Source organism: Rutilus rutilus (genome assembly GCF_951802725.1).
Source record: "Rutilus rutilus genome assembly, chromosome: 12".
In the NCBI taxonomy this organism is placed as follows: domain Eukaryota; kingdom Metazoa; phylum Chordata; class Actinopteri; order Cypriniformes; family Leuciscidae; genus Rutilus; species Rutilus rutilus.
This window is the reverse complement of record NC_140217.1, coordinates 36,471,149-36,495,178: the sequence shown is the minus strand read 5'-3', so window position 1 is coordinate 36,495,178 and position 24,030 is coordinate 36,471,149. Positions and strand designations below refer to the sequence as shown.

The 24,030-nt window shown below is 37.2% G+C and overlaps 2 protein-coding genes across 3 annotated transcripts; both read left to right on the top strand.

Annotated features, from left to right (window-relative positions):
* Positions 1-280: 280 nt before the first annotated feature.
* On the top strand, positions 281-12,122 carry pigu (phosphatidylinositol glycan anchor biosynthesis, class U). Its single transcript, XM_084426629.1, has 12 exons — positions 281-451; positions 1,308-1,372; positions 1,482-1,541; positions 1,798-1,860; positions 1,997-2,106; positions 2,207-2,307; positions 3,240-3,337; positions 4,190-4,344; positions 4,424-4,567; positions 4,663-4,787; positions 7,701-7,843; positions 10,002-12,122. The coding sequence occupies exons 1-12, from the start codon at positions 322-324 to the stop codon at positions 10,113-10,115; spliced, it is 1,308 nt and encodes a 435-aa protein (XP_084282755.1). The 5' UTR covers positions 281-321; the 3' UTR covers positions 10,116-12,122.
* Positions 12,123-15,826: 3,704 nt separating this feature from the next.
* On the top strand, positions 15,827-23,367 carry osgn1 (oxidative stress induced growth inhibitor 1). 2 transcript variants are annotated; one of them, XM_084425839.1, is made up of 7 exons: positions 15,827-16,032; positions 18,253-18,320; positions 18,522-18,601; positions 19,252-19,388; positions 19,622-19,813; positions 20,459-20,550; positions 21,113-23,367. In XM_084425839.1, exons 3-7 carry the CDS (start codon positions 18,556-18,558, stop codon positions 22,185-22,187), a joined length of 1,542 nt encoding a protein of 513 aa, XP_084281965.1. In that variant the 5' UTR covers positions 15,827-16,032; positions 18,253-18,320; positions 18,522-18,555; the 3' UTR covers positions 22,188-23,367. The 2 variants fall into 2 exon arrangements, with proteins under 2 accessions (XP_084281965.1, XP_084281964.1); XM_084425838.1 differs by lacking the exon at positions 18,522-18,601.
* Positions 23,368-24,030: the final 663 nt, after the last annotated feature.

The window sequence follows — 24,030 nt, the reverse complement described above, 5'->3', positions numbered from 1 at the left end:
AATAAATAAATCTCTCAGACCAGTGAATAACATTATGGGTTGAAGTAGGACACAGTCATGTTTTAGGCCTACTCTATTTACTGTGTTGTGCTGTGTTAAATGAGTGCACAAAAGCTATCATGGAAATCTGAAAAATTCACTCCAGGAAAGAGTTGTAACTTAGATCCATGATCATTTAACGAACTTGAATAAATTCCATTACAGGTCCGTCCTACTAACGAAGCTTCCATTTTCTCCCTTATGAATCTTTAAACAGGAAGGTGGCGGTGAACTACGTTTCCCAGAGTGCATCGCGCTGACAGCTTCTTCCTCGCGACAAAAATGGCGGCTCCTTTAACATTTCTGCTGATAGTGGCTGTGACAATAAGAGCCGTTTTATTCCGATCCAGTTTGGCAGAATTAATTTCAGAAAGGGTCGAGGTGGTGTCGCCTTTGAATGCGTGGAAACGAGGTTTGTTCGTGTATATTTCTGTATGGGGAGGCTGTATTACTGATGATTTGTTCTTGCATGGCAGCCTCATTGCTGAGCTGTCAAATGAAGACATGCTTTGAAGATTTTGACTGCACATCACGTTTCCATGCTGTATTTTTAAGTTAATTATTGTTAATAACGTTATTGTTTACTGTAATATCTCATCTCAAGTGTTCAGCATCAATGGAATGTGCAATTTTGGACTCCACAGCTAGTTGTGGCACCCACCCACCTTAATATCTATTTACACTTATACAGTATGTTTTGTATTGCATTGATTGCTTTTTTTTTTTTTTTTTAAATTGCTTTATTCAGTTTGATTTTGCATGTGACCATCATCCATGTTATATATAAACAGTGTGGAAAATATTGATTAACTGGAGTCCACATTGAAGTGATGTGATTTTTGACCTTACACCTGACAGTAGTATTAGTTATTTCACTTCCCTGCATGTGATTTATTGATTTATTATTATAATTATAAATAAATGTACGTTTAAATCTAAATTTAATCTAATTGTTTTATTTCTTTAATCAACATTAAGATTATTTTAAAAAATGTATATGACAATTTTTCATTTAGGTAGTTCTGTGGTGTATAAATATTCTAATTATTATTATAATACATGCTGTTCTTGTATAATATAATATGTATGTACAATAATTATACCAGAATTGTTGTGTAAAATAGTATTAGATGGAGTAGGCTATAGCATGTCACACTGTAGGACAGTGCTGTCATTGTAAAATATATTTTTAAAGGTCATGCAATGGTCTTCAAATTCTTTGTTTTACTTGTTTAATACAAAATATGATTGATTTGTGGATTAAACAGTTGTGGAGGGTCTTGCCTTGTTGGATCTTGGGGTCTCGCCTTACTCAGGAGATGTGTTTCACGAAGTAAGTTCTATTTGAATTACACATCAGTGTCTATGTGTTTGATCTATTTTCTTTAAATTTTCAATTCTATTGTCAGATGTCAGCTTTTTTTTGTTATTATATCTTCCAGACACCCCTTATCATATACCTCTTTCATTTTGTGGTCGACTATGCAGAGCTTGTTTTTATGGTAAGCACTAAGTCAGTCCTTATTTTTGTTGTTTGTCTTTCCTGTTTTCTTACATCCCAAATGTGATTTACAATGCAATTTTCAGTGATATTTTCCAGTTGGTTGTAAATTTCAAACAAAAAGGGGGTTGGAGTAAAAATATGTCATAACTCATAACAAGATGTTGAATATGCAATGATAGACCTACTGTGTTTGTGTTTTTGTGCAAACTTCACACATGTAAACTTACTCTATGTAAATACCATTATGTCACCAGATAGCAGATGGAATCACAGCAGTGGCTCTTTATTTGTCAATCCAGACTTATAACAAGAATGTGGTAAGTTATAGCTTGATATTTGTGTATGTTTCAGAAGTTAGAGCCTATTTATTATGTTTAGTTTTTATTATTACGTTTTTTGTATTTTTAATTTTTGGATAGATTAAAATATCTTTCATCTTGGTGTATTTTATAGTTTAGAAAACAGAAATATGCCTTGGAATCGGACCGGTATCCAGTCGATTGTTTGGAGCTCCTCCGATCTCCTAAGGAGATGTTCTACATCCCTCTCAAAGTTGCCATGTTGTAAGTTCTGATCAAGCTTTAAATCAAAACTATAAAGCAACAATATGTTTTCAGCCAGAAAACTAATGCATGCATTTTCATTTGACTGATTGTCTTCCAGTTATCTGTTGAACCCCTTCACAATCCTGTCTTGTGTGGCAAAGTCGACTTGTGGGCTGAACAATGCCATTATTGCGCTCTTCATTCTCTGTACATTAAAAGGTGAGTGTTTCCTTAATGCACTTAAAGATACAAACTTCTTAAAATGTAAACGTCCAGAGTATTGTGACTTTGTCTTGACATTGCGTCGTGATATCATAGAGCCACTGAGCCACTGTACAAGCATTGTTTGCATGTTTTGCACTATTGTTCAAAAGTCAGGGGTCAACGAAATGAATACTTTTATTTAGCAAGGATAGAACGCCACCCAAAAAAGCATGTCTCCAAATGATCCGGCTGCGTCTGTGTTCTTTAATTTGCGTGTCTTCAGTAGATCATTCGCAGAGCTTTCCACACCCATCACGCTTTTTGGGAATTGCGCTCACACGCTAACCCTGTTTAGTAAATCTGGACCGTTATAATGTTACAAAATAATTCATTTTGAAATACATGCTCTTCTTTTTAAATTTCTATTCATCAAGAACCCTGAAACAACTGTTTTCAACATTAATAATAATAAGAAGAAATGTTTCTTGAGCAGCAAATCAGCATATTATTGTGATTTCTGAAGGATCATGTGACACTGAAGTAATGATGCTGAAAATTCAGCTTTGCCATCAGTTATTTTAAATTGTAATAATAGTTCACAATATTACTGTTTTTACTGTACTTTTAATCAAATAAATCCATCCTGGATGAGCATAACAGATTTCTTTTAAAACATCTTAGCGACCCCAAACTCTTGAATGGTAGTGGGTAATATGCAAATATGCAAAGAAGTTGTAATGGTTATGAAGCATCACCAGTCTTATTCTGGAATGACAGAGATCAGCACACATCAATCTGAAACACATTCAGCTTCAACAGTCTTTGATTTGTGTAATTATTAAGAAATGGACAGCAGGTCATAAGTAACTACTATTTATAGATCATGGCATTATGTATATTGATGTACAGGTTTACTGTGTATGGTGTTGTCGTCTTTATTTTTTCAGGTAGTGCCTTGTTGAGCGGGATAATGTTGGCCTTGGCCACATATCAATCCATCTATCCTCTGACCCTGTTTGCTCCTGCACTTCTGTTCCTCCTGCAGGTGAGAGTTAGAATTCAGACTAGTGCAGATACCATTTACATGACTTTGAATACGTTTACATGTGCACCTATAATGGGATTTCCAATAGTCAGAGTAAGGCCTTGAAGTGCCCATGAAATCAGAATTGAAGTTTTTTGGTTTTTAGTATGAATATGTTAGCCTTACTGTTATGTATAAGCTAGTGTGCTCCAAAACAATGACAAAATCAGATATAGAAGATATACGCATTCAAAACTTCTCACTTCTCACATCTCTCACTTACGCCAATATGGATCAATGATTTTGATGACATCACTCTGCACTTAAGCTTCTTATCAGATTTTCTGTCCAATCAAATGTCCTATGGAATCTGAAGCGTCCCGCCCCACTATAAACTATAAATAGACGCTGAAGCTGTGGCTGAAATCGGTCACTTGTTCACACATTTACTATTTTCTATATGGTCATAGTAGTGCACTATATAGGGCATAGGGAATGATTCAAACAGTGTAAATATGCTTTCCATTGGGGCGAATGAAGTCTGGTTTCTCGTTACTGTTATGTTTACGAATCTGCGCATGACGATATCATCCGTGTACGTCACAAGCAAATGCGCACTGTGGTCTGAGTGGATATAGATGCGATTTAAAGTGTTTACATGCCTGTTTATTGCGATTACAAAGGGCATACGCCACATATTTTACTACGATTATGAGCTTAATTGCATCAATTTGATTGAAGTGTTGTGTTTACATGAGGTAAAGTTTACTTTTAATATTGCCTAAATCTTTTTATAGCCACAATATGAGGGTGCATGTAAACATAGTCACTGATGACCAAAATGAAACCTCTCTCTGTGTGTCTCCCTTTCAGAGGTTGTATATCCCGGTGAACCTGAGGAGGAGTAGCTTCTGGTCCTTCACTCTTCAGTATGCGTTCATATATGTGGGCAGTCTGGTGGTGATCACTGCACTCTCTTTCTTTCTCCTGGGCTCCTGGGACTTCATCCCTTCTGTCTACGGATTCATGTCAGTCAGCAGTCATACATCGCACTATAGCCAAATACTTATCAGATATCTACAGTATGTGTTTGTGTGTTTTCCACAGATTTTCTGTTCCAGACCTCACTCCAAACATCGGACTCTTCTGGTACTTCTTCGCAGAGATGTTTGAGCACTTCCGTCTCTTTTTCATCTGCGTCTTCCAGATCAATGTCTTTTTTTACACCATCCCGCTTTCCGTCAAACTCAAGTAGGTCCTGCATATGGCTGAACATGAGCTATGCATAAAGCAGTGCAGTCATTTAGCATGTATAGTACGCTTATGGGTAACATTTATTCAAACAGGGAGCATCCAGTATTCCTCATCTTCATGCAGATTGCCATCATCTCCATCTTTAAGTCGTACCCCACCGTGGGAGATGTCGCCCTCTACATGGCATTTTTGCCAGCCTGGAGTCACCTCTACCGATGTGAGTCTCTTTTCATTTAAATATGTTAACAGGTTTACTAATGAAACAGGAAATTTGGGCATATCAAAAGGCGTTGTTCTTTTTTAACAATAAAAGGTCACTCGTCAATTACATCATAAACATAAACCGTCTGATTCTTGGTATTGCTAGTTGGACTCATTCTAGAGAGCATTTAATTGCAAAAATTTGATTATTAAATGAGTTATCAGTTAGTCGGAAATATTTTCAAATATAATATAATATAATAGAAAACAGTTATTTTTGTAAGTTGTAATAATATTTCACAATATCAACGTTTTTACTGTATTTTGTTCAAGTAAATGCACCTTTGGTGAGCATAAGGCTGTGTTCACACTGTCAGTCCAAATCCGATTATTTGTGTATTGTCGTGGATATTTTCCCTAAACCTAACTACCTGGGGCGTCTGCACTCGACACCCAACTGATCTTAATATCTCTGGCGTCTTCACTCGACACCAATACCTTAACTCTCTGGCTCTTGCATCTTCAGTCGACAACTGGCCGAGTTTCTAACTAACTTGCTTCCCTAAACTAGCTTCCTGCGCAGGAATAAATCGACAAACAGACCTGCAATTGTCCTTTAAATGCTTTAATCACGGCCGGGAGATCTTCCCGAGCAGTTCTCAGGGAATCTCTCCCAAGAAACAAGGCCGGAGGATCTCAGATAAATTCCATTGAGAATCCCACCGTAAAACACATATACCACAGTTTTTATAGTATAGAGGTATGGCATAAATGTCAGGCTGCATTATATAATTTCCCCACTATTTGGTTGGTTCTTCATATGCAAACCCCTCTGTTACTAGGTAAAGCAAACTCTGATCTTGTGATTACTTATCACAAGGTTTTAATGATGACTTCATTTGTTCTAACAGACTGTCTAGTTTAACTTCCCAAAACTATGTTATTTTTACCTATAGACACATACTCAAAGTCACAAGTTTTTCCCCAAAGAGTTTGGAAACATTAAAAGCATATGAATGTTATTCCTGCAAGAAAAACAAATGTTAGTTGATTAATTAAAGTTGATTAATTAAAATTCATTCACAGTATCCATTTGGAATCTGATCAAAATGATTTACTGTCCACGCTGTGTATCGCAACTGTTCAGATCTGATTTGTGTCCCTTTCGTTCTTTCTCTTTCGCACTCTTTTGTTTTCCATAATATCTTCATACTATGTCAATGGTGTTGCATTGGTTGGCACACAACAAAAACAACAACAGCAACGTAGAGCGGTTTGCAATACAGATGTTGTCTTATTTGCAACAGGACAATATGCAGCCAGCTTTATTCCATGCCGTCGTCTCCGCCGATTTCAAAACCTGTAATACTGTAATTTTCTGCTCGACCGACACTTTGCAACAACACTACCTTATTTCTGCAGCAACTTTCAGCGTGTTTCTTATAACAACATTGGACATGTTTGCGTATAACAAATAACATAATATATAATAAAATAACATAAACCACGCAAAATCCGATCAGAGCAGTCAGACTGAAACGGATTTCCAGAAATGCGATTTGAATTGGATTTCAAACCACATATGTATGTAGCTCAAAACGGATTTGTAAAAATTGCATTCCATATGATTTTTGTGATTGTTGCTGTTTACACTTGATAAATATGATTTGATAAAAATCAGATTTGGACTGACAGTCTGAACAAGGCTTAAAGGGATACTCCACTTTTTTTGGAAATAGGCTCATTTTACAACTCCCCCAGAGTTAAACAGTTGAGTTTTACCGTTTTCGAATCCATTCAGCCAATCTCCGGGTCTGGGGGGTCCCAGCAGGCGTAATGATAGGACACAGCACATGCCGCCTGATAATAGGCTACTGAGCTGGGGACTATTATCAGGTGCTGCGTCATATTTCATATCATTACGCCTGCTTCACTCATGGTACTGCAGCAAAGTTTCTTGATTATTACGCAGGAATGAGAGTATAGTTCCTAGCCATATCAGCCTAGAAAATCGCAACTTTTCATTTTCCGTCGGTCTTAGTACACGATGTAACTACAGAAGAGTCAAGTTTTAAATAGGAAAAATATCGAAACTCTTTGTTCATTTTTTTGAGAGAGATGCTAATGGTCTTGTCCGGTTCAATTCATTATGCTAAGCTATGCTAAAAGTTGGACCCCCAGACCCGGAGATCGCCTGAATGGATTCGAAAACGGTAAAACTCAACTGTTTAACTCTGGGGGAGTTGTAAAATGAGCCTATTTCCAAAAAAAGTGGAGTATCCCTTTAAGATACTTCTTGCCGACCTCAAACTTTTGAACAGTAGTGTAGATTGTGCAAAAGTATACTTTATTTAATGTAATTTCTTTTGTGTGGGTTTTTGTCTGTGAATTAATAAAATGTGGAGTATATATTTAATACTGTGTCATACATTTAGCACTTTTCCAAAGCACCTTTACAAAGAATGTGTGTACTATTTTCACATTTTCTGCAGCGATTTTGTAGATTATTTTGAGTTAAAAAAAATCTTTTATGTTCTAAAAGGGGGTTTTCACAGTGATTTAAAGAACATTTCAGTCTTAAACTAACCATGTTTTTCCATGTTAAGCATGTTTTTTTTTTTTATGTGAAGAACATTTAAAAATTCTACAGAACCTTTTTCATCTATAAAGAACCGTTTGTGTAATGGAAAGCTTACATGGATGTTAGAGTTTCCTCACAAAACCACTGATGCCAATAAAGAAACTTTTTAAGAGTTCATGACTTGTATTGGCAGACAAACTTTGAATGACAGTTATTAAATTCTGCTGAGCTTCACAGATTGTTTTTGTGCAAGTGGAGCTAGTTCAAATCTGCCAGCTAGCTTTTTAATGAAATCAGATGCATATATTAAATTGTAGAAATGGGTGTTTTTTTCTTTCTCTATCTCAGTTTTGAGAAACATCTTTCTGGTGTCATGTGTGCTGTTGGCGTGCTCAGCGCTCTTTCCTGTACTCTGGCATCTGTGGATATACGCTGGCAGTGCCAACTCTAATTTCTACTACGCCATCACGTTGCTCTTCAACTTTGGACAGGTAAAGGGTCCCATCTTGACTCCTAAAAACAATATTGATATGTTAATCAACAAGTCTTTCATGCCCAGTACACACTGTAGAATTTTGGGCTGTCCCAGACAAAAGATCACCAATCGTGGATGATTTCTGTGGTCTTGCTGGTCCTACGTCATACAGAGAGAGAGGTTCAAAGATGGCCGTTGTCACAGTCTTGAGACCAAAGTGTGTAATAATTTTCTGACAGTGTCAGAAATGTAGCATGATCATCTTACAGTGTGTTTTCTGCTATGACCGACATCTACTGGCTAGCCAGTAAAAATGCAACATGAAATGGCGTATTGATCAACGCGACATGGCACTAAAACTTAAAACTTAAAACCTCAAGCTCCATTTACAAAATTGGCGTACCAAGTTGGCCTCTTTTCCCTAGCCATATTTTCCTCTTTCGCTTCCTCTTCTTTTTTTCAACACACATAAAAACCACAATTGCCAAAGCATGATTCATCTTGCTCTATTTGTTAACCAGTAGCACATGTTATTCTTCTATACTAACTTGTGTCGTAGATTCAGTAGGTGTCATCATCAAACAGTCTACATTCATGTCGTACCCAAGTTTATTAGATCCGTGTCGTACAATGTGATTTGTAATGATCTTATAGGATTGCCGAAATCACACAGTCTGTAGTAGGCATAAATCAGGGGTGCCCAATTCTGTTCCTGGAAATCTTCCTCCCTGCAGAGTTCAGATCTAACACTGATCAAACGCACATGTCTGTAATTATCAAGAGCTCCTGAAGATCTTAATGAGCTGCTTCAGTTGTGTTTGGATCAGGGTTGGAGCTGAGCTTTGCAGGAAGGTAGATCTCCAGGAACAGGATTGGTCACCCCTACTTTAAAGGATAATTCTGGTATTTAGCACTTTGAGTCTATTTTCTAGTTTGTTTTGGATGAACTAGAGTGGTGGACACAGAAATTACGACGATGGGTCCTGTCTCGACTTTTTGACTCTTTTAGAATCGCCTTTGACCGCTTCAGAGTGGCTGGCTACGGGCATGCACGAACATGTCCTTAAAACAACCCTTAACGTTCGTTTTCAAAACTGCAACTCACCGAGTGGTTACTGGTGTTCGTTGATAATTAAAAACAAATATATCGGCGCAATGTATGATTTCAATCCGTGTTATTTGCTATAGTGGAACTATTTTTTCAGATACCTCACAACCGCGTATAAACTTCCGCTCGATATTTGAGTCTGAAGCGCAGTAATATCAACCAGCAATGAGTCCTCCACAGAAAATAAAACACGACAGAAACTGTATTATGTTTTGGAACATCAACGAACACCACTAACCACTCGGCGAGTTGCACAATTTTGAAAACGAACGTTAAGGGTTGTTTTAAGGACATGTTTGTACATGCCCATAGCCAGCCACTCTGAAGCGGTCAAAGGCGATTCTAAACGAGTCAAAAAGTCGATACAGGACCTATCGTCAAAATGTCTGTTCCCACCACTCTAGTTCATCCAAAACAAACCAGAAAAGAGACTCAAAGTGCTAAATACCGGAATTATCCTTTAAGGTAACAAAAAAAAAAATTCTTATAGCTCTTAGCCTCAAAAGAGAGTCAGTTTCTATGCTAATTAGACCATGGCAGAAGTCTGTCATGCCATATATTTTCCTGTACTTGTGGAAGTAGTACACAAAACCTGGTGTCAGGTTGCAAGAAAGATGAAAGAAGGGCCTATTTGAAATGCATAACAAACAAAAAAAATTGTAAAATAAAGGTTAACCGCAAATATAGCTATCCACTCCTAGCATTTGATTATTGAAAACTTTGGACACGATAGTGTTTAAAGCTACTTGACTAACATATTGTGAGTGGAAAAATCGCTGTAGCAACGAGGTTTCATAATTCATTAGCTTGTATTAGTTTCAGCTAAACAGTCCTGTATTAGGTTAACCAGGACTGCTGGCTGCACGCAGTACACATGAGGCAAGTGCACCCAACGTCTAGGAAGTTAAAGCATGTGGTTTCCTCTATAAATTACCTTTTCAACACATATTTGTCATAGTTTGAACTCATAACGAAACTGAAAGTTCATTTAGTGAGTACTATGAAAGTTCACTGTAAAGTTTACAGACTACATGAACCAATGCCATGTGTGTTTATGCCACCACAGATCCTCCTGGTCTCAGATTATTTCTATGCCTACCTGCGTCGAGAACATCACCTGACGCACGGCCTCTACCTGAAGAAGGAAGATGGCACCGAAGCCACTCTTGTGTTAAAGTGACCTTTCATTCACGGGACTAAGAGATCTCACCGACTGCCTCACACCTCCCACATCTTTACTTGTTTTTTATTTAACTTTCCATTCACACTACAGGTTTTTTCCCCCATGTCTTTTACTTTCACCTCAATTTCCCTCTCCTTTCTTTTTTCAAAACCTGTTACTTTCTTTTGCACATTTGAGAGTTTTACCTTATGTTTGGATGTTGACACCCCCTCTTGGACCAAAGCTGTTTTGTAAGAGACTTTTTTTGATAATGGGACTGTCTGAAGGTATGTGAATGATACAGGAACTTTGCTTTTGCTTTATTCGGTTCCCTTGAATGATGCAATGAAAAAAGAGGTGGGTAGAATGGTTATTTTCACTTTTGTTTTGCTTGTTGTCTGTCTTTGCTTTCTTTATTAAACTCCATTCAAATAGTGAGGTTGTTTAGTTGGACGTGCAGTTTGAAGTCATGGTCAGCAGAGGGCCAACATGAATGTGCAGTGATGATACAAACTTTGCAGAGAGCTCAAAATGACAGACTCCTCAGAGCCTTTGTGGACGTTTTAGCAGAACATGAAGAGGTAGTTATGGTCGAATGTTGCTTTTCTTGGTTTGACTTGCTTTTCTTTTCTTGATTTGATGCTTTTTTGTACGACAGTTGTTTTATGTTATTACAGAATGAGGGATTAAACTGCGCTGCAATTTTATTTATTTTTTTAATTGGCGATGGTTTGAATTGTGTTCATTGTTCTGATTAGGAATTAACCGTCTGGATTTACTTTAGATCTGTGCTTTTGATCTTACTCCAGGGCACGTGAATCGAACGATTGCACACCTGTACGACTCGGCCATCTTGTGGTTAGACCTTCCTTGTTGTCCTTAAATGATACGATTTTCCATTGCCTGTATTGTTTCCAGACTACTCTAATAATCCGCCCTTTGGCCAGATAGGAAGGTGTAGACATCCATGTGGCTTTGATTATGAGGTCACCTGATCCAAAGTCTAGTGTGTGGAAGTCATCTCTAATGTCATAAAGATATAGATACTAAAGGTTTACAAACAAATGCTTGCCATTTTATTTCCACATGTAATGACTTGCGCATCCTTATCGTACCTTTTTTGACCTAATATGACATACTTACTGTATAACGCAAACATGTTTTCCTTAAACCACTAAATTGTCATCAGTATTTTATATCATACTGTATATTAAACTGTTACTAACAGGAAAATAATTGAATAACTTGTAATCATTTTTGTCTTGATTTTGAGTAAAAATAAGCTTAATTTTCAAGTAAGTTTACTTTTCTTACCATATTGGCAAATAGCTTCACTTTTTTGTTAACCTAAGAACTTTTTGTTGACTTAAGAACTAAACTTTGCGTTATATATTTTATTTTATATTTTGTGGATATTTAGATATTGTTACTCGAAATCAAGACAGAAACACTGATGACGTGTTTGTTTTTTTATTAGTAGAACACAGCATTTTGACTGAAGCTTCTGACCTTCACCGACCAGTTTGAGCGGGTAGAAAGAGATAGTAACCTTTTTCTTTCGTTAGTTGGACTAACGTCATGAGGGTTATTTATTGTGGTCTTCTGGATGATTTTTCTCCCCCGTTTTACTTTGGATGAACAAGATTACGCAGACATAACTTCATAAATATGCTATTGGTACCAAACTAGAAACAACTGAATGGACTGGGAACTGTGAAATTGTTGGCACGATTAAGGGCTTTACTCCTGCTTGCATCAGAAGTGGAACTGCAGGGAATCTTCTAAGTTGTTAATGAAATTTTAAATACTATGTGTTTTTTTTTCAGGATTCTTATTTTGAATGCCTGCCAGCGGTTCACAAATGTTCACACTGAAGTATTACGCATTACATGAACTCCATTTCACATTACTCTGGTTCCCCATTCGGTCTGAAAGGAGTTTGGGCCGTTTAGGATGTCAAGACACTGATTTTAAATGATTTGTAAATTATGTTGTGATTAAAATGCCAATAAAGATTATTTCTCAGTTGTGTTGTTTTGTTAAAGTACATGTTGATTCTTCATTTAAGAGTTCTTGATTTTGTAATCTTTTCAGTAAGGTAAAAGTGCAGTTTATATTCAGCCTGTCATGTGTTTTCATGGAGAAACAAGAAGTGTAATCTCTCATGTCAGCAGTACGTTTGTCACAGTTCAAGCACATTGCTGGTGTCATGACTTGATGAATGAATTAATTAAAAGACTTCTTAGTAATGTTTGAAGTTTTCTTCAAATTCTAGATGCAAACGCATTCCTTTGACAATCAATTCTGATTGTCAAAATTAGTTGTACAGACCTGCTTGTTTGCATTTGCCACAAATTACAATAATTTTTTACATTCATTACTTTGTACGTCAATCATTCCAACTGAAAGTCAGAATGACTCTGCATAATAACTTTTTTTTTTCTCCCTTGGTTTGGTGTCCTTTGACCTACCGATGGATTTAATTATTACATAACTAGCGGGTTGTTTTGTATAGTATAGTACATCATATTTATCTTGAGATGTTTAATTTTTTTAGATCATTTACATTTGAATATATTATATATCTTCAGCTATAGAAGTGTCAAGTTAATATTTAAATGATAGCTTTTTTTTTACATTGTAATTGTCATTCCCTGTCAATGGAATCAAAGTTTGGTAAAACTTTACAATAAGGTTGTGTATTTTAACAGCTAACACATTAGTTAACATGAACTATTACCATGAGCGAAACTTTTACAGCATTTGTTAACCTTGGTTAATGTTCATTTCTACAATCATACATTTTTAACATTTAAAGTTAATAAATGAATAATAGTATGTTTATAATTAACTATTAAAGCTGTAAAGAGTTATTGCTTACATTTAATTAATCTAATGTGTTAGATTTTGCTGGATTTGGCCGAGCAGTGGTTTGGGTGGCTCGTTAATGTATTCGATTTATCCAATACATAAAATAAGTAAGCTTGACCAGAGTTCTTGTGGAGAGAAGAATTTATTGAAGGTTTGTATAGTGTAGCAGTCCTTCAGCAGCGATGTTAGCATGTCACCCTTCAACAATCTTAACCCAAAGTTCTGTGTGTGAGACAGAACTTTATACATGAAGACAAATGGGCTACAAACAATAGAAAACTGTTAGGGCCCACAGGAAATCGATGAACCCTGCAAACTACTCTGAGCAATGCTGTTTCTTTGTCATTCACACCAATCAGTCTCTATGGGCCGTACACCTGGATGGGCCATTTGGTTCACACCTTTAGAGAGTTGATTACATCTGAGGCACAGTAACACAGTAAATGCATCTGACTAAAGTTAACTGAAAATACACATAATCTTTCAAATGCTAACAACGTGTACAATATACAGTACAAACCATACTTATTAAAACTAAAGATTGCTTAACACCACAATTCCTTTCATTCTCGTGTGGTTTATGTGCTGACTCACTGGATAATGTTGCATAAGCATTTACACAACGTGAGCCACCATGACAACTACACAATCAGATTTTCATGTCACCATTCTTTCCTCTTGAGCTGATGAAGCGATGTATTGTCATAACAGACTTGGTTCTCTTTGTGAGTGCCGTTGACTCTTGGCTAGACTAAAGGGAAATGCTTTTGCGAGCCTTTTGAAAAGGGCCCCTCATCCTGCCCAACTGGAAACTTGTTGAGTCATGTGCTGATCTTTAGCCAACAGAATTTAAGAAGATAGGTACAGCATGAAAGGTATTAATGGAGAATATATTCTTACCATATTCATTCAGTAAATTGTTTGGTAGATATACAAGAACATAATGAAGCAGTCTTCTCAAACCTCAAAACTCGTATCCAAGCTTCAATCAATGTTAATGATGTTTTTTGCCATTACATTGCACAAACAGTACGTTCCATCTTGACAATTATTTATTTTGTTTTAATTTTTTTAATTAGTGGTGCTTTTCAAAGGCAAGGCATCATTATTGTTATTTCTCATACTTATTAGCGGTGTTCTCCAAAGGCAAGGCATCACTAGTGTTCTCTTGCATACTTGAGTCATGTGCTGATCTTTAGCTAACAGAATTTAAGATATAGTACAGCATGAAAGGTATTAATGGAGGGCTATGAAGACAGTATATTCTTTCCATATTCATTCAGTAAATTGTTTGGTAGATATACAAGAACATAATGAAGCAGTCTTCTCAGACCTCAAAACTCGTATCCAAGCTTCAATCAATGTTGTAATGATGTTTTTTGCCATTACATTGTTCCATCTTGACAATTTTTTTGTTTTCATTTTTTTTATTACATATACTGTTTTGAATGGTAACATTGTAATTCTATAGTATTCTTTTAAATATCTTTGAGTATGTGAATGCATATGAATTTGGTCCAAGATTTATGTAATATACCACAGCATGGTTCCCTTTTTAAAATGTGTGATCATATTTCTAGACACTGTTCTACTTCTTAGTCACACATTGAAGCTGCAAAACAGGGACTGTTTCCTTGTACTAGTATTAAAAAGTATTAAGTATTAAAAAGTCTCCTTTCACAACAAAACAAAAATGTTCATGGAAACCCAAACATCCCCCTGAGAAAAGACCTTGAATGAGGATTTAAGTAATTAGTTCCCAACAATGGAAACTTTCTTTCCCTTTTGAGGAGGGAGGGGGTCAAAGAAAGTAACACAAAAGTTTAGTTATATTGCATAACCTGACCTAGTTAAGCATGTCACCTAGTCTCGTACAATTATTGTTCAGGCTGTAATTAAAATATGAACATTGATTTAAAGGTTTTACATCTATACTTTTACAACAAGCAAATTGAATATGAAGTTCAGACCAAAAATAATACAAATTTAAACAAAAGGGTCGTAGAAAGTAACAGGAAGTAGCTGAGTGTCACCTGAACAAGTTACCATACCCAGCCATAAACATTATTGTTCAGAATAAGAATCAGAATTAGCTTTATTGCCAAGTATGTTTAGTCACACGCACAATGAATTTGTCTTGGTGACAGGAGCTTCCAGTGCAGAAGAAAATACAGACATTATAGAAGAAATAAAGATTTAAATAATGCAATATAATACTGTAGTAGAAATATATATAATTGTTTTAATGAATGTACAGATATTTATTTACAAGTGTGCCATGTACATGTGTAATTTATGATGTAATTTACAGATGTACAAGTTTAGATGTTATGTCATGTTGTTGATGTAACTAGAATATGGAGATTGATTTACGGGGGAAAAGAGTCAGGGGTATTAAAATGATTTAAAAACAAAACACAACAAGCGATACAGTTACAAAATATATGAGCAAAATACACAAGCCTTTAGTAGTTCTTCTCATTGCTGTCATTCATGAGCAATCTGCAATTCTGTAATGAATAAATGTTCAGAGATTTAATCGTGTGAATAAAGAATCTTCCATAAATAATTAACATTGTAATTACAAAAGAAAGGCTAAAATAATAGTTTAGGGAGCCAAAAAAGGTCATCATTTCAGGAGGTGCAATGGCAGCGATAGTATGGCAGCGACACTGTTCAAGCCGCTACGTTTGCCTATTGGCTGATGTGGAGTGACAGCCAGCTTCAGGCCAATCAGGGATGAGATCATTGTCAGTGAGTGGAAAACTACAAGCTACAAGACGCTCATACGTCACCCCACACTGCACCAATCATAAGCGTCATATCTTAACACTTGCGATGATTGGGTCGTATGGGACGGACTATGAAGAAGAATTATAAAACGAGTCGAGTATCGTGGGCTGGAACTGTGCGGCTTCTCTCTGTACAGTTAGGAGGGAGCTACGTGGTGTGTATTTTACATTTTGTTTTAAAATATCGTTGCAGCCGCTCTGCTTGTGCATTCAAGACTTTGCTGTCTTAAGTGAAGCGTGACTTATTTGGATCTCGGATATTTGCATTAAAGGTAGGTGTCTTTTAGCATTCAAGCCGTCCACCTACGCAATATTGATCATATTCTGAATAAAGAAATCATTATAATGCAGGCAAAAATAATTTACAGGGAACACAAATAATTACTTTTCCTTCCGAGTCTTTCGTTCATTTGTCACGTGACAAACGCAACGCATCGTTCATGTAAGACGCATCACATCATTACCAATCGTGATTTGATGAATTACATAATATTTGATCTCATCTCCTAGGTCATTATAACTCATCTTTGTTTCCTTAAGGTGTTTGCGTCGTAATGTGTCCGTCGGTTATTGAAATTGTCTCGTCTCGTGGGCATGTCTGGACCATTAGAGGTCTGGACACATTGGACAGCACGCTTATGAAAGCGCACGCGCACGTAACACAAGCATCTGAGTTACGTACGCATCGGACGGTCACCGGCTTTCGTGTAATCTTCCGTAGATGCAACCAAGTTGAACTGCATTCTGATGGTATCTGATTAGGCTATTCGCGCATCCTACCAGCTAACGTTAAATGCGACTGAGAAACGATGAAGTCGTCGCTGGGAAACGCATATCATCTCTGGAAAATTCTGTGAAGCGCAGAACGCCTCAATTTAACGTTAGTTCCTTGAATGACCTGTGCACGCGGTTCGCTGTCACGGTGCCCTACTTGCAAATAGCGAATCATTTTAGTGTGATAAGTAAGTGGGGAAATCGTCGTTACAAGTGTCTTAAAGGGATAGTTCACCCAAAAGTTGGATGTTCCAACCCTGTATGAGTTTCATTCTTCTATTGAACACAAAAGAAGATATTTTGAAGAATATAGCTAACCCGGTAGCCACTGACTTCCAAAGGTTTTTTTTTTTTATATTATTTTTTTTCTACTATGGAAGTCCGTGGCGACCATCAACTGTCTGGTTACCAACATTTTTCAGAATGTCATCTTTTGTGTTTAGCAGAAGAAAGAAACTCATACAGGTTTGGAACAACTTGAGGGTGAGTAACTGATGACAACATTTTCATTTTTGGGTGAACTATCCCTTTAAATTCTGTGAGATAAAATCCACACTTTGAAGCTATGGTCTTGCTCTTTTTAAGCGTTGAACTTGAATGACCCATTTTTATGAGTTGGATATGCCCTTGATTTTCAGCAGCAGCCTCATAAACCGTCCAGATCACAGAAAACGTGTTGCACGTAGCAGTAACTGTTACTCCACACGCTTAGCCCTGGACTTCATTCAAGAAAACGGGAAAAGTCTCTAAACTGCTGCTACGTGCATTATACATGTATGATGTATATATTTATATACATGCATATAATGATCAGAGCTTATATTTAAAGTGTATTTGAGAAAATCAAGTGTCACGTCGTGTGGTCAACTATTCGGAATGACCCAGCGATGTCGACCGTGGCGCGAACAGCTTTAGAGAGGCACGGTCACTTTAACAAATTCTGCACAGTCATGGTTACACCGAACTTCTGTAATCATGCCTGTTAGATGGCAAGCCGTTTTGACTTTTTATTCATTCCCAGGATATGAATTCTTGATATCAGCAATTCAATTTTTACTAGTTTAAATGCTAATTCTTGATATTAGGAATTAAATTTCCACTAGTAAAAATGTTAATTCTTATTATCAACAATGACATCACTCACAGAAATACGAATTCTTGATATCAATCATTAAATTTCAACTAGTAAAAATGTTAATTCTTGATATCTTTAATTGTATTTTCACTAGTTAAATGTCACCATGGCCTGCCATTCAATTTCAATTGTTGATATCAAGAATAGATTACTAGTTGAAATTCCAATTGCACATATCGATATCAGAAATACAATTCTTACTTGTAAAAAGCATAATTTTTTATATCAATAAATACGTGGTTACTAGTGCAAATGTCTGTTCTTGATCTCAACAATTGTTACTAGTAGAAATCTAATTCCTGATTTAAAGAATTAGCATTTTAACTGGTGAAAAAAAAAACGGCTAGCCATACCTGTTATGTAACAACATTATGTATTGTCTGAAGCTTACAGCCTGCCTTACTGTAATGCAGATTATATAGGGTTATCTAATAGAAGGGGAAAGTATTAGTCACTATTATTAGTAATAATGACCATCATGGAAGGGGTCAAGGGGAGGGGATGTAGCGATCTGGGAGGGTGTTTTATGGTTGTGCTGATGGCTTTTGCAGCTCGCCATTTGTTCTCTTTTTACATGTGATAGGAGAACCACTATGGAGCTGTACAACAAAGGCACATTTTCTGAGGATATCCTGCCTGTTGTCATTATTGGTAAGAGTCAACATTATATATTTGTTGTGGTTAAGTGGGTTCACTGAGTACTCTTCCATGTGCACTCACAACTCTTTTCTACATGCAAAATGCATCCAAAATATTTCTATTCTTGTACTATTGTTTCTTTCTCCCATTTTCATCTTTTTTTTTTTAATCTATACTGTTCTTCTGTGAGCAATTTAAAATGTTGTATTGCAGCCAAGGTCCAAAATTAACTAATGGACAGGCTCAAATGGAATCTGGGCATGCAGAACTCTGCAGAAAGCTCAGCATAATTGGTACGCCTGTTGATTACAATGTTCTGCACATCCACCACCCCTTGGATTTTTGTATATTCACAATTTTGGTTACTTTTATAATTATTACAGCTACCTATAATTGAGTAGCCTTGTGCTTTCAGTTTAAAACATTTACCATGTTTAAATGCGAAAAAAGTCTGGATGTGCTGATGACCGGTTAATTGGAGAAAAAAAATTACCGGTCATAAATATTTCTTACCAGCCATTCACATACCCACTTACATCACTCCCATCAGATTAAAAACTGCGAGGCTCAGACTATTGTTCTGTGAAAGTTTCTAAACTTTATGTGCTTAAAGGGATAGTTCACCCATAAATGAAAATCCTGTCATCATTCTCTCGCCCTGAAGTTGTTCAAAACCTGTAAGAGTTTCTCTCTTCTGCTGAACACTAAAGAAGATATTTTAAAGAACGTCAGTAACCATACAGTTGATGGGCCCCACTGACTTCCATAGTATTTTTCAACCATGTTCTCCAAAATATTTACAGAATTTTCATTTTTGGGTGAACTATCCCTTCTCTGACCAATTTCAGCGAGATGTTCAGTTCACATCTGAGATATGAAAAGTTCTCTTGGGAATATATTCTAGAGCATTCAGTATTTACATGCATGGCCTTGTTTCTAACAGGTAATGGACCATCAGGGATTTGTCTCTCTTATTTGCTGTCGGGATACACGCCTTACCTTTCCCCCAATGGCTTCCATCCCAACCCAATTTTACATAACAAACTGACGGAGAACGCTCATCTGTCTTTGCTTGACCAGGTAATTCACACATTTAACACCCTCACACATTCACACCCTCAAGACACATTTACCACACCCCTTTACATAACAAGTGGTGATAAATAGTGGTGTAGTGGTTTTCAACAAAAGTTTCTATAGCCTGTTCCAAGGATTAGTGAATATTGACAGTAGTTGATGGACACAAGATTTTGCACACATTCTTGTTCAAATACAGAAAAAAAAAACTGTTTTGTCTTAATATGTGCATGTAGGATCTGGAGTACCTGTGTGAAGGTGTGGAGGGCCGTTCCTCAAACCCTGTGGCTGTGCTCTTCGATGCCCTCCTGCTTCCAGATGGCGACTTTGGGGTGGATTGCGCTTCCCCACTGATATGGCGACACGAGCCGGAAAGGGCCACTCCTCACCTTGTACTGGGAAGGGGACCACCTGGAGGGGCCTGGCATGTAAGTAACCACTCCTAAAATTCTTCTGGCTTCTGATCTTATCGCTCATATTGTTCACTTTTACAGGACACTGTATCATTGTTTATTTGAATGTCACAAATACATGTCCAGGTCATGTTGCACTCCTAAATTTAAATAAAAATAAAATAATTTCACATCAAAAAGACACATTAAAAAGTCATGATAGTATTTGTTGTATATTATATGAGTTATATTTGGGCAGTATTTGTTGTACTGCCTTTTAAAGTTTGCGGATTACATAAAAAATCTATTAATTTATTATATATTTTACTGTAATATAGTTAAAATGTCTGTATTACTAATTCATCTAATTGGAATCACCATTGAGCATAGTAGAAACTATACAAGAAACAGAAGTAAAATGTTCAGACAGTAATGAGAAATAGGGTGAAACACAAGACTTGTGACTTGTGAACACATGACTATGTTCAAGAGGTTTCATGAGGTTCACCCTAATACAGAAGGACCTCCCTGTGGGAAAAGCACTCATGTGATTTAATGTTTGCATGTCTGAAAGCAACTTCTATTGAGTTTTTGTACCAGTCTGATCAGATGTTATTCTTGTGCTTTGCCTGCTTCATATCAATATGTGACGTTATTGTTTATTGTTCTTTCTGCCGGCAGGCAATGGAGGGCTCAATGTTGACTCTCAGCTTGGCTAACTGGATGGAACTTCCTGGTTTGAAGTTGAAGGACTGGATGAGAGATAAACGAAAGTACGAAAATAAAACCCTTTATTTATTTTTATTTATTTGTTTATTTGAAAAGGGACAACATTCAGAACAAATGTAAGCGTACCCGAGTTAGCCACAGGCTAGTAATGTTTGCATGTTATGAAATCAGCTTAGAGAATAATGAGCTCACATTTCATGCAAAATTCCAGAGGAAGATTCTTGGCATACGTTTGAAACAAATATGAAAATAAGATTCTTGCATTGTTAGTTTGACCTAAACTGAAACTATAAGGGGACTTGCAGCTCCTCTCTAGTTTTTTTTTTCTATGTAAAAATATTTTCTCTTTTGCTAACATAATGTGAATAGTATAGGCTAACTAAGTATGTTAAATTCAGCTAAAACTATATACTGTGGCTTTGTGGTGCTTTTAATCTTGCTACGTTTGTTTGAGCTACTCAACATAATCTAGCCCAACCAAAGTCATAATTTTTGCAAATGGTGCTTTTTTTTGTGAATAAATGAGGCATCACGAGTATAACACATAGTTCATGAAGTTTGAAATGACCAAAATGATGAAACTGATCATCTAACATTTGTGTGTAGAAATTTACGTAACGACCGGGCCACGCCAGCTGAGATTGCGTCCTACTACCAGCACTATGTGACTAAAATGGGTCTGGAGAGGAGCTTTGCTTGCGGCACCACCGTGACCTCACTCTCTCGGGTTTCCCTTGAACCTGACTGCTCCGTTTGGAAGATCGAAGGCCTCCAGAGAAGCGCAAATGGTGATGATGGAAAGGAAGAAATTGAAGTCCCTTTCTGCGTGTATGCAGAGAACGTGGTGCTTGCCACAGGAACCCACGACATCCCGGCCCGTCTCGGCGTGGAAGGCGAAAACCTTTCCTTCGTGTGCCACAGCTTCTGGGAGCTGGAGGCCGCCATTTCCTCAGGCCGTTTGGACCACGCCTCCGAGCCAATTCTTGTGGTTGGCGCTGGCTTGACGGCGGCAGATGCCGTTCTCGCGGCTCACCACTTGAACACACCTGTATATCACGCCTTTAGGCGACCTGTGACCGATCCGGCTCTTATCTTCAACCAACTGCCCAAACTCCTCTACCCTGAGTACCACAAAGTGCACCAAATGATGAGCCAACAGCAACACAAAGTGGGTGAGACGGAGGTTAATCTGTCCAACCAAGCTCTTACTTCACCTGCTGAAAACACCAACCCATATACCTGTTACCCTGGTTACCTCAGTTACCCAAAGCACCGTGTGGTTGCCTTCAGACCTGATGGCAAGTGTGTGCTAGAGGATGAGGGAGGGCAGCAGACAGTGCTACAAGTCTCAATGGCACTCGTTTTGATTGGTGCCCATCCCAACCTGTCATTCCTCCCAGAACATGGTCACCCACTGGGGTTGAACTCAGAAGAGCCAATCAGCTGTCGGAGGAACCCGTTTGACGTGGATCCGTACACGTATGAGAGCGTGAAGGAGCCAGGGATGTATGCCATGGGTCCACTGGTGGGTGAGAACTTTGTGCGGTTCCTGAAAGGCGGAGCTTTGGCTATTGCATGTGACATCGCCCGTAAACGAAGTACAAAACGACAAAGTGCGACAGAACATTGCAAAACCAGCTCATTGAATATTCAACTGACCAACTGCACCTTGAAATCATGAAAAGACATAGACTCAAAACATTTTATGTATACTTCCAAAATCTTTCAGAAATGCCCCCCTTATCGGAAAGTTCTCAGTGGTTCTGCTCCGACTGACATGAATGAACCAGACGTTGAACGGTTCAAGACCGTTCTGACTTCCCACTGCAAGTGCTTGCATGCAGACTGCGAATGCACTGACACAGATTTGTGTAGTTAATGGCTAACTAACCAGGCCTAAGCATTAATCTACATAAGTCTAAGGACACACGGTGCTTTGACTTCAGGGATTCATTTGTGCATGGCTGCTTTTTACGAAACACTACTCGTGTTCTGTGCCAAATTAATGTTTGTAATTGCCGTGTTTTCAAATCTAACATTTTCTTCATGTAAGGAAAACGGAAAACTAATCTTTGCCAAGCAAATGCTGCGGTTGTATCGATGCTGGTACTGACGCTTGTATTGTCTTCTTTGATGAATGTAGAAAATCTTAGTGGACCTAAAAAAATCAGAAAGATCATTGTATCATTTCAAATCTTTGTCTTCCATACATTGCTTTCCCAAGTAAAGCATACACCTGGAGTGAGTCCATTGGTTATACCAGCAAACTTGACTTGACTGTCTAGAGTTAGGGCTCTTTAAAAGTTTAAGATGTTCTTGTTTCCTGCTGCTGTTGCTCACCAAAAGTCAAACCTCAATGAGGTCAGGCTGCACTTACAAAACTGACCACAGGAGGGCTTTTGCACACAGTGACTGAAGCCAACAGCATTGCATCAGACATAATGATCTTTCATGACATTATGTGAATGAATGATGCATCCAACAAAAGCTTATTTATGACTGCGCTAACTATCATGGGCCAAATGTAACTTTGCCTATGAGATTGATGCATGGCCTCGAGCACCCTTTGATGCAATAAAGTAACTGTACTTTTTTTTTTTTTTTTGATTTGTAAAATGCATATCTATTTCCTTTTTAAGAAAGAGATTCTACACTGAACAGTGCAACATTTGTTTTTTCTTACAAACTTATTCTACTGTATTATTTGCCTATAAATTATGATCCCTGGCAGCTCTGATTAAACATGTTTGTAAAATGGTATTTAATACAAAAATACAAACAAAAATGATGGATAGTTTATGTACATGCAGTCAAACACGACAAAAGATAAAGCACAAAATAAATGGAGTTTGACAACGCGATACTGTGTCTTCATGTGTCTTTCCACAGCTAGTTCCATACTATTACTGTGACGTTTTAAGAATAGGTCAAAGACAAATAAGGTTTGCATTAAAAAGTGCCAAGTACAACTTTTGTAACCCTTTTGACCTCAACGTAATGTGTATTACGTCCATAATAGAGCCAAAAATGTAATATATTTTAATAACTTTAATGTTTTCTTGTCACATGACAAACAAAATGGTTTCTCTGTGTTGACTAAAAAGCACTGATAGATGTATTCAATAGATTTTTTTTTTTACATTTTAAACAATATTGCTTCACTCCCTTTTCAATATGTTATAATATGAAATTATATAATATTAAAATTATGTTAAAAAAATTAGTTGGCAGTTGAAGGGTGTGGATTTTGGAATAAACTGCTGCTTCAATGTATATGTAATGAGTGATTATAATTAAGATATTAATCAATATTTCTCCTTCTAAATATCACATGAGTTGAATGACTTCTCTAGGCTTATGAGATTTGACTTTGTTACAGAAGATACCGGTGTGATTACTGAAATGTTCTTTATTTGATATCTGAATGCAGTAACAGTGCTTATTTAGCCCGGCTTCCAGATATGAAATATGGAAAGATGTTTTGGGGCTTCAACGTGTCAATGCATACATCTGTTTTAGGGTAC